The sequence below is a fragment of the Lampetra planeri genome, chromosome 49 (assembly GCF_965212315.1).
Source record: "Lampetra planeri chromosome 49, kcLamPlan1.2.h2, whole genome shotgun sequence".
NCBI classification, from domain to species: Eukaryota; Metazoa; Chordata; class Hyperoartia; order Petromyzontiformes; family Petromyzontidae; genus Lampetra; species Lampetra planeri.
The window spans coordinates 386,085-401,843 of NC_136155.1; the positions used below are offsets into that span (position 1 = coordinate 386,085).

A 15,759-nucleotide genomic window follows, 5' to 3' on the forward strand; every position below is an offset into this window, starting at 1 on the left:
GAGGATGAACGGGAAATGAGGTAAGAGCAGAGCCAATGAAGTGGGATGCCACAGATACCGAGGTTAGACAGAGTGGATAAGAAGATGGGGTGATCAAGGGTGTTAAAAGCCGCAGACAGGTCGAGTCTAATGAGGACAGATGACAGGCCCGAGGGACGTGAGTTAGCCAAGTGGCTGTGCACATGGAGGGGAGCGGTTTCGGTGGAATGGAGCGGACGGAAACCAGACTGGTGGAGGGGACAGAGACAGTGAGAAGAGATGTAGGACTTGAGTCGGCCGTGAACTTGATGACCTAATTGCTGTCGATTAATCAACTTGGTGACCTAATCGTCCCAGCTGTTCGCACATTTCAGTCTCCCTTTCAGTACAGTACTGTTATGTAAGCAACTACAGTACAGTTAACCACATCATGGTACAGAACTGTTATTATTGTAGTGTACGGTGAAGTCCTCCATATGTAGCCAGTTCCACAAACTAAGCAACATCCCAGTCAAGATTTCAAAATCCAATTAAAACATTTGGGGAATCATTTTGAATATTTATTTACAGTTTTAGAAGCTATCACTTATTTATGGAATAAGTCGATGATCTGTCACGTACATGAAATAGGATGCATCACTACCATACCAGTGTGGATGAAATCGTAGTACATTCGGCTGGGTTCTCCAATACCACGGTAATCTATAACTTCTCCTTCATGAAGTTGAAAAACAATCCTATCTGGGCCTCTAATTGGATGATATACAATACACTTCCTAAGTAAAACGCAACTTCATGATTTTACTCATGATTATCCACGTTTAAAGTGTCCAGAATGTACATTCAAAATAATGTAACTGCCCACGTGTAATTATTGATGTACCGTTCTGTAATACAGTACAGCAATGCTATTTTATATTTCTGTTCGTAGTCAGCATATATCATTTCTATATGAAAATGTTTTTTCTTTCTTTCTGCTTTCCACGTGGAATGTTTGTACCCTAAACTTGTATTCTTATATGTGGTACCTTAGGGCAGTACAGTACTGAAATGACATCTGGGTCTGAATGGCCCAAAAAAGCCAGGGAGGAAGGAGCAGAAGAGCACCACAGAAACGAGGATGGAAGATACATCCCAGCGGTCATTAGACCGTATCGGGTCAGGGAGGTCAGAGATGAAGAGACACGGAAGACAGCGAGAGCGGTACCCATCTCAGAGAAGCTGAGAGAAATGCCACTCGGATGATTCAGACGTAAAGTGAGGAAACCCACACAGCAAGGCGATGATCCGTGGAAGCACCAGAGGCAGAAACCGAGCGGCGTGCCTTGGTGTTTTTAAGTGACGAAGCAGGTTATGAAGGCCTGTGGAGTGGATGTGGATGGCCCAGGACAGGATTGAGTGCAAAGGAATAGGAAGCCAGACCCCCATGCGAGTGGGAAACATGGCAGCAGGTTTTCATCCCAGATCTTCCTCGCAAGAGATTTTGTCTCAATGAGCATTCATAAAAAAAAGCTCATTATCACAATTGCAGTCTTATTTATTAACATTTATATAAATACCCTATTAATTTGTGGGCCTGTTCTCAACAGGTGATTCGCACATTGAGTGATGGTCCCATACCTTACAGAGAAGAGTGTAAAACAATGTAAATGTTTGTTAACATTTGTGGGAAACGTGTAGAGGGGCTGTGAAATCAAGTGTCCTTTTCTCTATATCTCCATATAACAGTGTTGTGGTGGGTTATCTAGAGATGGACGACTATAGTGCTATACATTGATTCTATGTTGAATTGCAGTGGCATCAACAAACTATGCAGATATTTTGGGCACCAAACAACTAAGGAAGCCCGGATTCATACAAAGGATATGGGTGCACCAAGTATCGGCTGGAATGTTCATGAGCATACTTAGATATCGTGAGACCTCCTTTGCCAGTACCAAAATATGAGAATAGGTTTTCCCCTTTTTTCAGTCAAGAAAACAGGTGTTAGGATGTTAAAACACCAAACTTAAACCTTTTACAAGGAATCATGTCTGCATTAACCACAATACTTGTGGTCAGAATGCAAACAAAAAACATATTCTGATAATATATGCGTTGTCCTTGAAACTGATTGGTCCACACCAGAGACGGCTTTCTTTAGTGCCTCGTCTCAAATGGTGCGAGAGCAGAGGACGCCAAAAAGCGTACAGCTTAAAGACAAGCACGACCGGAGGTCCCATGATGTAGGTGCTCACCCCGAGCCCTCATTACTCTGACAGTGCATTGTGTTTGTGATGTACGCCTTTTGGCGTCTTCTGGTCTAACACCGTTTGAGACGAGGCTCGAAAGAAAGCTGTCTCTGGTGTGGGCCAATAGTTTCAACGACAATGCATATATTAGCAGAGTATGTTTTTTTTTGCATTCTGACCACAAGTATTGTGGTTAATGCAGACATAATTCCTTGTAAAAGGTTTCAGTTTGGTGTTTTAACATCTTAACACCTGTTTTATTGCCAGATAAAAGGGGAAAACCTATTCTCATAATTAGATAATTCACGTAAAAGGCACTGAAGCTCTATTATCCACAGCATGTCCACAACGCCCCTTCTTTCACTTCACTGCATCATCATCACCACCACTATGACTTCCCTGCGTCCCTTACCATCTCACGCCGTATAGATCGCATCTCTGCCGTCACGTTAGTGGGAGGTGGTGCATTCAAAGGGGATGGGACCCCCCCCCCCCCTTCTCAAAGGTAAATCTGCTTCGGGGCCCCCCAAAGAGGCTACGAACAGCGCCCCCCCCCCCCCCCCCCGTGGTCGGGGGCACCTGGCAACACCTGCGAGTTGCAGTTCCCTTTGTCTGCCACAAGGCTTTGGCAAAATGGCAGTGCGGAAATAAACACAAAGGGCTCAAAACATAACGCAAAATAACCCCCCTTTAAATGCGCAACCTCGCGACAGTCAGGAACACGAGGCGACACCGACCACGAGCATCCTTAGCAGACGAGAAGCCTCGCGGGCCACGTGGACTCAGAGTTGTGGCGGCAGAGCGCCCAGGCAAGGCCTTCCTTCACCTGTGCCGCCTTACCTGTTGTTTACATTTCGCAGTCATTTAAGAAACGTAGTAACTTGTAACCATCACGTACGAATCCGGCTCTCTTCCACAACCGCCCTTTAAACGTCTAAACTATCGCGACGTTCAACAGCGATGCGTGTACTGTATATACCGTGACAGCTGCTACACCACCACCACCACAAACAAAGCACAAGTCTCGTGTATCCCCCCTCCTTTGCGCCAGGTCACGGAATAAATCCGCAAAATCATTCATTCCACAATCACCCAGCACCCCCTACCCCTCTTGTCCTCTTACCCTTGAAGGGGACGGCAGCCGTGACGTGGACTTTAATAACTCCTTCCACGACGTCGCCCGGTCTGTACGACAATTTGTTGCCCTTGAAGAGCACTAAGAGATCCTCCATGGTAGCGAGCGCGCCGAGTGGGTGTGTGGACGTGTGCGATTGTTTCTGTAGAGGTTGCCTTCAGCCAATGTTAGACCCCCACCTCCGTTCTCTTAAAGGCACCAGGGGCTTTGATGCTGCTGCTGCTGCTGCGGGAAGGCTATTTTAGGGGAGAGGCGTTGGAATTACACACCGTGTGTGTTTGTTGCAGGGCTGTGGTCGTTATGAGTCACATTTGTCAGGGGTATATTTAGTTTTACACATAGTGTAGGCGACCCAGCCAGCAATCCTGGCCGTGGCACCTCGCTCGAACATTAGTGCGTGTGAATGTGTCTTTGCTCTCTCGTTGGGATGTGTTGGATTTGGCTGAGTTTCCGGCTTCTGTCCTCACGGTTGAGCAATCATTTGTGGCCAGGTCGCTTCCTGAAAAGAGCGGCATAGCTCAGTGGGCATTACTTTGGAAAAATAAAACTTAGTTTGGTTAATAGCTGTCCCTTGTGATTGTTCTGTGAACACGTGCATTGGGCTGGTGTGATTCAGACGAGGTAGAGTGGCATGATGGACACTCCTCTCGACATTCAGTTAAATATTTTCCTGCTGGTCACTCCATCCATCATCTCCTGGCCAAACAACAACCAGGAGCTGCTGTCCGGGTCTGAACTAGGGAATGCTTTTCTCCGTCCTCCACCCCCCCCCCTACTTCATCCGTCAGCCGAGCTGGAGGCGGTGAAGGGGGGAGATTAAACAATTATTATTTCCTGCGGCACATAACTTATATATTATACAACACTGCCTTAAATATAAATAAGGGCCTTACCTGATAAAATGTAAATGTATCTTAAAGGCAACAATATGGCCAATGGTATTTCATAGCACGTAAATAGTGAAACCAGAGAGATAGCGCCGATATTAAGAGTTGTAGAGTGCAATCATCACCATGGAACCTGATGAGGATTCAATGTAAAACAAATGCTGATGGATAACCATGAACTATTCACTGCTGGATGAAGGCTTCTGCATCGTTGATTTGACTCACGGTCCTGAAATTCCACAGTCTCACTTATGGACATAAGTTGATCTCATCGCTCCATCTCTGCAGTGTGCACGTTCTGGTCTCTAACTCATCTCATACACTGGTCCATGATGTGCCCGAGCGAAAAACCCACTTTCATTGACAGTCAATATGATGTCTCTACATTGATTTTCTCATCCATTTGAGTTTCCCTCTTACGGCTGCCACGATATAATTTTTCATGATACAATATCACATTGTACGACATGACGACTATCGCGATATCTGTTTCTCGTTACTTTGTCATTGGTTTTGACATTTTATCAAACAATTGTTATAGCTTGCTTTCATTCCCGTGCAAATAATTATTAGAGCAGGACTCCAAACATCCGTGCTACAATAATCCCTGTACGCGTGGTTTGTGGCTTTCCTCGAAATTCGGGGAAGTCTCAGATTTCTGGATGAACAACAGAAGCTGGAACTTCCTCTAGTGATGTCACACACAATCTCGCCACCGCGGGGTGCCACCCTGGCGAGATGTTAACTCCCTCGCCTGGCATGCAGGAGGTCGTGGGTTCCATCCCAAGCCTGAAACCTGCTTCATATTTGGAGTTTGCGTGTCTCTCTCCCCGTGGACGTGTGGTGCTTTTCTCCGGGTCCTCCGCTTTTTCCCTCCACGTTTAGAATCAACATCACGTGTTTAGATAATTTGGCTGCTTTACATTTCCACACGACGAGAAGCCACTTGGTCGAGCTATCATTTGTGACCAGGTCGCTTCTGAAAAAAAGAGCTACATAGCTCAGTGGACCTTATCTGGTAAAATAATAAAAACTGTAGTTGAGTCATCCGCGGCACACCCACACCGAGCTGGTGCAAAGTAAAGTGATGTGAATCACGGGACGAACCTCCGCTGATGACGGGATCGACTCTATATGTCTCCCCGCCCCATATCACCCCGGGTTATTGGAGTCCTGCTGTACTTCAACGATCTTCAACCGTAGTTCACTCAACATAAGCCTGACATAAGCATTTCTAATCTTTGCAATCTACAATGCTCATTGCGCACATTGCTATGAGTTACACAATTGCTGGCGTCATATACTGTCATCGCCATGGTTGCGCCTATTGCTACAAAAATATTTAACAAAGCGATAATTTATTGGAAAATAGCTATTCACTTAAAACCTTCATTGCTTAGTTTTGTTATGTCATACAAATCTTGTCAGTGAATAACATAAGAAAAGAAATTACCAAAATAATTTTTTCCACACGTGCCACTTCTCCATGCTTCTTTGTGCCCTTCTCAGATTGTATTCGATGTTGTTTATCAATGTCGATGATTCTGATACATTTGTCATCGCGGCTGAGATCAGCTACGTAAAATAGGACCAGAATGTGGCTCAGTAGAGCTTCCAGCGATGGGAGCGCGAGTTTAAATTCTGGCCAGTCAACTTCATCCCATTCATATCCAACCTAAGGTTGTGAAATGTAGTAATTACGAAATTAATATCAGCCAAATGCAGTATTCTAAACGCATGTTTCTAAATGTGGAGCTAAAAACTGGAGGACCCAGAGAAAAAATAAAAATATACAGGCGTCAGGATTGGGATCTAACCCACGACCTCCTACATACCAGGCGAGGTAGTTAACATCTCTCCACCGCTGTGCCCCTAATGAACGTGCATATGTTCTCCAATCAACGCTGCTCTCATTTCTCTGCTATGGGCTTTTTTGGTAAATTACAGATTCGAACGATTGCTGCCAATAGACCGGCTTGTGGGTATCCACCGTGTCCATGTGGGGTCTCAAACATCCGCGAAGTTCCCAGAGGCAGCCTTGAGACAACAGCAAAGCATCGGTGATTGTACTCGACTGATGAGTCCTATTATGAACAAAACCTCGTCTGCAGCTGTCTCTTTGTCGCGCCGCTTGCATTTCGGTTGGTCACGTTCGTTTATTGATGGTGATATGAGCCACGACAAACACATTGCAGTGCTGCAGGAAATAGTGGTTGTGCGAAATGTTTCAGGCGGAGAGCTCTTTGTTTTCCAGCCTGCATTGTTTCTGTTGTAGGTTTCCCATCATTTACCGATTATAATCATTCCTCTTTCTGTAATTCATCGCAAGCGTCTCCCCACGTGGCCTCTTTGCCCTCTCTTCAGCTCCGTTTGATGTCCTTTGTCAGGGCTCTTGGTTCAGATCCGTTGGCCATAGGAGGCAGTGGAAAGAAGTTGACTGCAGTCGTTTTTAGTGTATCACACACGCGTCTGATCTACTAAACTTGACGTCTTTGTGTGAATTCCTTGGTATACCACTTGGTGGGAACTTAACCAGAAGTATATACACTGACCCCGACATAGGAATGTAGACACTTGCGAGTTTTACCTCGGATTAAATACAATTCAGTTTATTATTCACTTCCCAAGCGACGAGGGATGAGGTGCAGTGGTTTGCGCATTGCGCTATGAACGCAGCGACATGAGTTGGATTCCGGGCCGATACTAACATCAGTGTTCAAGTGCGATCTGAAAAAATCCTCGGCTACTCCCTCCATGAACCCGCACTGTGACCAGCGTGGTTACAATGACAAAGATCCCCCGTGTAGCCTTAACATACTGTTGGGGCAAGTGCTGTTAGCGAGCAGCATCTATGAAGGCCGGCACGGCACACGAGGGGGTGGGTGGCCAGCACCACGCCGGCTGTCTTTGTCTCCCGAGTGACAATGTTTACACACCGCACCGGGTACTCATTTGAGGCTCAGTCGACCTAGGCGAGGCCCACGACCGGTTCAGATAATCGTCACTGGTGGTGGCCGTGAGCGGGAATCGAAGCTGGATCACCGGGTCCGCGCTAAGCACCACACTACCGCTCCCCGCTGAAGTATGGTTACACAACCAACGTGACACACACTGCGTGGGGAGGCCTTCATCCAGCAGCGGATTGACAACGAACTAAAACTACTGTGAGCTACTGCAGCAACCCACAAGCGTCACCCTCGTCAAACGTATTGATCGTCAACATGTGTCCACCAAGCCGTCTTCACGATAGCCATCAACCCTGCCTGTGATGATGCCTCTGGCCTGACTGGGTGCCATCCGTGGAGGAGGCCACTTTAAAGCACAAAGATGGGAAGTCCCGCGCCGTGCCACAACTACCACCCACGGCGCTTCTCCAGTTCATCGCCTTGCTCACTGCGTCACAACCACGTGGCCGCGTATGTTCATACCACTTGTAATACATATTAAAAGTAACTCAACGCATTCGTCAATAACATCGTGGCGTTAATTATGAAAATATATAATAGGCGACGTTTCAGGTAATAGCCCTTCCTCATAGGATATGCCGCTGAGCAGACTGGTTCTATGAAAAAGGACCATTGCCCAAAACGTCGCCGATTATATATTTGTGTATGAATGTAATCTTGATTTGAAGCTTTCGTGACTGCAGGAATCCATCCTCTTTGATTCTTTCGGTAAAGTCACGTTTTATTTCTACCTACATGACTTTACCGAAAGAACCAAAGAGTATGAATGTAATGTCTACAGTGTTATAGACGAACGTGTTGGGTTTGTGGCGTTATTTGTGCATCCACGTGCAAAGCAGCGGCAGCACCGCCGCTTGATTTGTTCAGCAGGCGAGGTGGGAACCGGACTGAGCGTTGCTGAGCAGAATCGTGGGTATAAACGTCGAATGAATAAACCAACTCCCGTCCATTACCTCCACGCAAACTTTGAGCCCCCCTCCCGTTTCCCGCTGGCCTCATTCATTTACTGCTTTGAATGGATGCCCTCACCTGAAGGCCGCCCTCTTTGTCATGGGGGAAAGCCCCACTCCATTCATCCTCATTAGCATTTCTATGAGCTCTTTTCTCAAGCGCAAGCCATTTGTGTGCTTTGAGTGAGGTCCAATTACCGCAGCCCTGTGACGCAACACAAATCACGCGGTATTTGAAACCACAGCCGCCACCAGCACCGACCATCGTTTTTATTTCCGTAAGAAGGAATGTGAATTTGATCACGAGCTGAGATCAGGGCAGACAAGACGGTCCGGTTCACCCGAGGACGCTCCTGGATTGTTGGGAAGCCGGTCTGGCTGTCACTCACACAAACCCCAAAGACAGCAGCTGACCTCGCCAGCTGAGCAGGCAGGAGCGTGGAGCTTGTTGGGATGGGCGGCCACTGATGCATCCCACAACAGGTGCCGTAGGTTGCAGTGGGGCAATGTTGTCAGTCTCGGGGCAGTGTATCAACAATCCATTGTTGTACCGAATTATGCTGTGACGTCTATGCTCACCCAACCCGTACTGACCAGAGTGGTGAAGTATGGTCAGATGACCCCCGTAACTCGCACAAGTGAATTGATGAAAAGGGCTGTCCATGTACACGACGGCGATCATGTTTGTCAGTAATTCAACAGTTTATCTGTGGGGTTGATGGATCACGCAGAGATGGAGGCACTGGGTGAGACATCCACCAGAATGATAATGAGGTATATGGAGGAGATATTTCAGCAAGTCGATGTATTATATAGTATCGATTAACAGTGTGCAGACGCATCGATGCGTTGAATAACATTGATTTTCTTTGTATTTTCCCCCATTTGCTCCTGCTGTCTGTCACGTAACGAGTTGAAGATTCTATTCGAATCTCTCATGGAGCAGTGCAACCCTCCATGTTAGACAATGGCCCACAGAAGTGTATATCGCAGAGTTAGCTCTGAGATTCCTCCATGTCACCTCTTGTGCACACATTAGGGGGCACAACTTCACCGCCCCCACCGAAAGTAATGTTCGCATGACGGTGGAAGCAATATTCAGCTTTATTCTCAGAGATAGAATTTAACAAAACTAAGTGCAGAACTAAATTTTCTGTCCTTGTTTTTGTGTGTGCGCAATCATGACTGGCTAAGCTGTGACTATCAAGTGACTGCTTATTCCCAGGCGACTAACACCCGGATTTGAATCCAGAATTTCAGTGGTGTGAGTTGAGCGCCCCGACCTTTGAACCACCCAGCCACCTCAGTCGAGATCAGAGGTCGGCATCCTGCGGCTCTTTTGGCTTCCCCTTTGCGGGCAGCCGTTTTTGTTTAAACTTAAATCTTAAATACTTAATTTTACGTCAAGATAATTTTTGAAATATGTCAGGGAATGGGTTACTATGTAATGTCTTGGCGATGACACAAATGTGCAGTTAAACTCTATTGTTAAAAAATGCTTAGGAGGGAAAAGGCTTAATCGATGCAGTTTATTCCATCACCTATTTTGTTTATAATTGCTGTGTTTGTGTACAGTAGGTTTGCGTGCGATGCGGATCTCGAACTATTTTGGCCAAAGGCAGAAACAACGCCATGCCGACTCTGGTGCCAGAGAGAGACTCAAGACGCACAGCTCCACTCTTGTGACAGGAGCTGGCGTTAACTGCCATAGTGACTCCAGTTACGTCGCTACACACGTTTGCCACTGGAGTGAATAACAGTGGACAAACGAGAGAGGAACAGAAGGTAAACAATACAAACAAGACGGTAAATGAGGCAAAAAAACACATTAACTATTGAATACATTTCGGCCCTGAATTGCGAAAATTCATTGAATCGCCAGGGTTGGGGAGTGGAGCGTTGAATCCTTGCTCCCTGATTTGCTGTGAATATAAACTGCACGTTGAATATACGTTTTCTTTGTGATGCCACATGGTCATTCATGGCACGTGATGAGTGTCTCCCCCACCCTGCTCTTTGTGCTGCCAACGTAGCAGCAGCAGCACCACCGAATGTTGTCTTTGCTGTGGAGTCTGCTCTGGGTGACATTCTCACGTACGTGCGAGTTTTTTCTGGCCACACCGGGAATTTCCCATGGGGAAAATATGCGAAAGGAATTTCCCATAGTGTCTCGGCAGGTCTCTTCTCAAAAGATGTGTCCATTGATAGTGAGGCTTTGTTAAATGAGCAAAGTAGGGTTTCTACGTTATAATCTTTTCACGATACGATATGGTATCAGAATTCACGATACTACGATTATCGCAATATCAGTTTCCCAGAGGTGTATAGATTTGTCATTGCATTTCACATTGTGTTATTGTATTGTATTCTTTGGCTTTTTCGGTAAAGCCACGTAGATAGAAACAAAATATCACGACGTTTCGACCACAACACAAGCAATCGTCATCAGCTAAGAAATAGCGGGAGAGCTGCTGAGGCAGGCTGTTATAAAGGTTTGAGACGCTTGTGTTGCGATCGAAACGTCGTGATATTTGTATTATTTTTTCTATCTACGTGGCTTTACCGAAAGACCCAAAGAATATGAATGTATGCAGTCACAAAAGCGTTAAGTCAATATTTATTGTATTATGCTTGTGCTTTGCTGTACTTCCAGTAGAATAGAGATTCAAATTAGCTCTGTATTTAATGATTGAGCTTGTCATTTTATACCTTTTTTGTCAGGATATTGTTTATGTATTTTTTTTAAACTTCTTTCGCACCGTATGTAGCCAACCATGGTAATCGGAGGTGCGGACATATTTTGGGGAAATATCGCAACAACGGATGGTACAATTATATTATCGTGGTGAAAGCTGTTGTGTTTTATCTCCATTTTACACATCAGTCCCAGGTAGCAACTACTGGTCCTTTGTAACAATCACTTTCTGGCCCAGCATTTCACTCACGCTGCAGACCTGGTAACAATTATTGGGACATGAAGATACTCTACCACTGGGAATGCAGCTGCAATGACATCATTTTTTATTATCAATTTATATTTTAACTTCACCACTTCTTACCCTAACCTCAACCCCCCGCCCTCATTGCCAGCGTAAAGCACCTTCAGAATGTATGAAAGGCGCGCCACGGTGGCTAGGAGATGTTAACTACCTCGCCTGGTATACAGGAGGTCGTCGGTTCGAACCTGACCTCTGACGCCTGCTGCTGTATATTTGGAGTTTGCGTGTGTCTCTCCGAGTTAATTTTTCTCCAGGTCCTCCGGTTTTCCCCTCCACATTTAGAAACATGCGTTTAGAGTCATTGGTTGCTATAATTTTCCACATGATATACTCCACGTTGTTGGGCTATCATTTGTGGCCACGTCATTTCTGAAAAAGAGTTACATTTCTCAGTGGGTCTTGCCTGGTAAAATCAAAATTAGTTTAGTTTATATGAGCTGTGATTATAATTGTTATCAGCATGGTGATTGTGGGGGCTTGGGTGCCAATAATAACGTGATTTTATGATTTTTTTTGTTCTCTGTCATTTATTTTTCAGGGATTTTATCAGTGAATCTTCATCCAATCATGTTCTACTTATGTAGAACGTATGTACAATGAACCCAGCCGCCAGAGTTTGAATCCTGGGCACGGCTCACATCAATGCAGCCACGTTAAGGTAAAACGTTTCCCACGATGGACAGGAGGCCAGTGGTATATTGATATGATCGTCATGATCAGCCATGCTCTATCCACTGGTGGATGAAGTCCTTCCCAAGTCATCACCATTTCTCACAATCCATCGCTCAACGCCCTTCCCGACCACACTGCACAGTGGCGTGATGTTAACTACCTCGTCTGGTATGCAGGAGGTCGGGGCTTTGATCCCAACCCTCACGACTGCGCTGTATATTTTGGAGTTTGCGTCTCTCTGTCCCCGTGGTCGTGTGGCTTTTTTTCCTCCGAGTCCTCCGGGTTTCCCCTCCACATTTAGAAACATGCAATTACATTATTTGGCTGCTATACATTTTCACGCGATAATCCACTTCCCTGATCTATCATTTGTGCCCAGATCGCTTCTAAAAAAGAAGCTAATAGCTCAGTCAACTTTTTTCTGGTAAAATAAAAGTATATTTGGATGATATATATGTCCAGTGATTGCTTCCCTTTCCTACACTTTGCACTCCTGTCGTGTTTGTGTATTGTTTGTTGGACATCTGTGACAAAGAGCTGCATAGCTCATCGCATTCCTCCAGCAGTCTAAATACATACTCAGATGATTCTGATTCCCTCCGTTAGCCGCCAAATCCCAACCACCAGCCATCATCCCTTCTCGTCACGTGACCTGCCCAAGCACACATACTTTTCTTAACAGTCAAGATTATATCTGTAGACCTGCTCTGGTTATCTAATCCATGTGTAGATTGATAAAGGACTTAAAATATTTACTCAACAATGGTTTAAATGCTGGGCCGTTTACCTATCAAGCAGCACAGTGTGCTTAAAGCAGCATAATGTCCCCAACAAGAGAGTATGTTACATCTGCAAGAGCGTTCCCCTTCATTGAAACCCATTGTTAATCGTCAGTCATTTCAAAGCAGTGGGTCTTTTTCAAGACAAAGGCTTTTGCGTTTCCACCCCCTGGGGTAATTATTTTCAGGAGTTAAGAACTTTGAGATTCAAAAGCAAAGAGTGTCGTCACCAAAGGCTGTGGGGATACAAGTGAGTGCACGTTTGTAACCATGACGTCGGTCAGAATATCAAGAGACTATAACGTCGATTGAATACAGTCGCCTGAAATTAATCCTCAAAATTGTCTCTGAGAAGAGAAAGGTAAAATGATTTCCCTTGTGTCTGCTTTTGACCTTTTTTTTCAAATAACAAAATGAACACGCCTTCCTTTCCCCACGATGTGCACATTCGCCACTTGGGTTGTATCGCACCTCCGATCAGCACGGTTGGCTACGTACGGTGCGAAAGAAGTTCAACATACATACAGACACGCGATTGCATTTGGCCGCTCTGTAAACCCAGCGCGTACTGTATTCCTCATTTCGGCTGCAACGGATGACGACCAACACTTGGGGCTTTCTCTGTTGCAGAGCGCTGACCAACAACCACGACTCACAGCCCCGCGGTGGCCACGTGCGCCACGGCTCGCTCGCCACGTTGTCTGTGAAGCGCTTTTGTATTTAGGACATTTGCGAGTGCGCCCCGGGGAACACTCGTGCATACTCCATGCCCCAAAGTGGTGTGCTTTTAAACGGAGCCCAATACCGACATAAAAAAACTACGATCACCTCTCACCCCCAATTATCAATGATAATTGGGGGTGAGAGGTGCAGCTGGCGGATGACTTGGGGCAATCGCCACCCCATGTCTTGAGACATCGATGTGTACAGTATTTTCCGCTTCTGTCGTATAGCTGCTGATGTAGATGCAGAGCATCTACATTTCACATTCAGGTGATACACTCCGCTGCTGCTGCTGCTGACGCAGCATTGCATCGTTATACGTTGTACTGCGGTCTGTTCTGGATGACCACAGTCGCACCACTACTGGAGCGTTTATTTTTATTTTCCTTTTGTGCATCAGGTATCCATAACACATATATATATATTATGTGTTTAAGTTGGAGACAGTGGCAGTTGTGTTTTTGGTTGTGTTTGACTCTCAACTAAGATAGAGTATATCTCAATAAAACTAATTAAGCTGCTAATTCCTACTAATTTTAAGCTGAACTTTAATTAAAATTCAATCTTGATTTAAAAATGCAATCATTTAATTAAAATTTTGATGAAATTTGGCTCACGGAAATAATGCGTCACCAAACAAATCGAGGAATGTTCATACATGACACCATTGCCGCATCCGCGGCAATGGTGTCATCGTGAACGTTCCAGACCCCGAGCTGCACCAGACGCTACCTCGCGTGGTGGGTTTCTTGCCCTTTGCACATCTGTGGTGTGACCAGTGACGTCAGACACGGCTCTACCAAGTCACCACCGGCACGTGGGGCAACACTGCATTAAAATAGCCCTGAGTCCCAGGTTTACTGGCTCTGCTTAGATTTAACAAGAATACAGTCCACACAAAGCGTGTTTGTCAAAGAATCTTTGCCGCAGAAATAAATTGGCTCAATCTCCCCAAGCAAAACACACTGATTCAGAGGACGCCGAGGGTAACGATTTTAAACAAGGCCACTATTATGAAATAACTTTGCCTCTCTTGGGATGTCAATGTGTCACCATCGCAGCCAACGACTCTACCACACCTCTCCATTCCTTACTTTTGATCGATGCCCACGGTTAAAAATGTGCGCTTCCCTTCCAGTGGCTGCTGTGTGCGTCTCCCACGGTCTTCACCCTTTGGTCTCTGACCTCCGGGTGCCACTACAGTGCCGGTCTCGGTGACCTGCCCTCCTCCACACCGCACACACGCCCCACCGGTCGCAATTTCTTAATCACGACGGACATGTACAACAGTCCAAAATGTACAAGATTTTCACTGTTTAACAAGAATTTCCCACCATGAAATGCCCACACACGTGTGTATGTTGAATTTATGTCGCACCCTACGGAGCCAAACGTGCCGATGCGCAGCAGAATCCCCGATAACCTGAGTCGCCGTGACAGAGATGTGACGTCGACGAGGCGTGCGGTGGACTCGAGGAGGCGTGCGGTGGACTCGAGGAGGCGTGCGGTGGACTCGACGAGGCGTGTGGTGGCCTCGAGGAGGATTTAGCTGCGCGACTCCAAAAATCCACGAAACGTTTCCGGACTGTCGGGTTGAGGGTGTTCCGTGCGGCTCCATTAATGTGCGACACATTCACCGCTGGAGGCGCCCATTTTTCTTAAGACCCAAATGGAGCAGTAACATGAAGAGCCCATTTTAAAAGTGATTTGCTTTTTTTAGACACATTTCTTGACTGATATCAAGTCTACAAAAATGTAAACTCATTTAGGACTCGGCAGATGACATCAACACGGCTCGTGTTGCTTTGTAAATTAGCCGGCAGCTTCTGTGAAGTTTTTATTTAAGTGCTGCGCATTGCAAAAAGGTCGCCAGCTTCTTGCAACGTGCAGTCAACGTCTTTAAAGCTCTGTGCATTGCAAAGACAAATTACAATATGCAGACTCCACCGGCTTGCGGTGTACAGGAGCAATTAGCCACGACTGAAATAGATCCAGGCAGTGGGAGAAGTTCAGGGATTTGTGGATTCTGCTGTACTCGAGCAGGACATTAACACATGCCTTGAACACCCCTGTACTTTTACACTTGAATTGACATCTCTACACTTTCAAAGTGGCTCTATTTAGTCAAAACCCACGCTTCCTAATATATCTTATCACTACAAAGCCTTGTATTATGCACATTTCCTAGCCCTCAATTGCGGTCACATTTGATCACTTTCTACCGACACCTGCTACATGGCCCATTCCCCAACCACTGCCATTTAACTTCTTGTTTCACAAAAGCAAATTTATACTGAAATGCATCAGCCAAAGTTATATGAGTGCCTCTACCCGATCCATGCTTTTAGTGAATAGCCAAGCATGACAAAGCTGGGATTTAGAAATTAACCGAAATTGGTGTTCTCTCTCAAGCTTATGGGCAAGTGTGTGCAAATCAC

At 45.8% G+C, this 15,759-nt stretch overlaps 1 protein-coding gene across 1 annotated transcript in view; it reads right to left on the minus strand.

The window, feature by feature from the left end:
* LOC144734003 (arrestin domain-containing protein 1-like) overlaps positions 1-3,746 on the minus strand; it is a 104,264-nt gene extending 100,518 nt beyond the window's left edge. Inside the window, exon 1 of the mRNA XM_078616032.1 lies at positions 3,334-3,746. Coding sequence (XP_078472158.1) covers positions 3,334-3,442 — 109 coding nt within the window. The 5' untranslated portion in view covers positions 3,443-3,746. The remainder of the gene's footprint in view (positions 1-3,333) is intronic.
* Between the last annotated feature and the right edge of the window lie 12,013 nt (positions 3,747-15,759).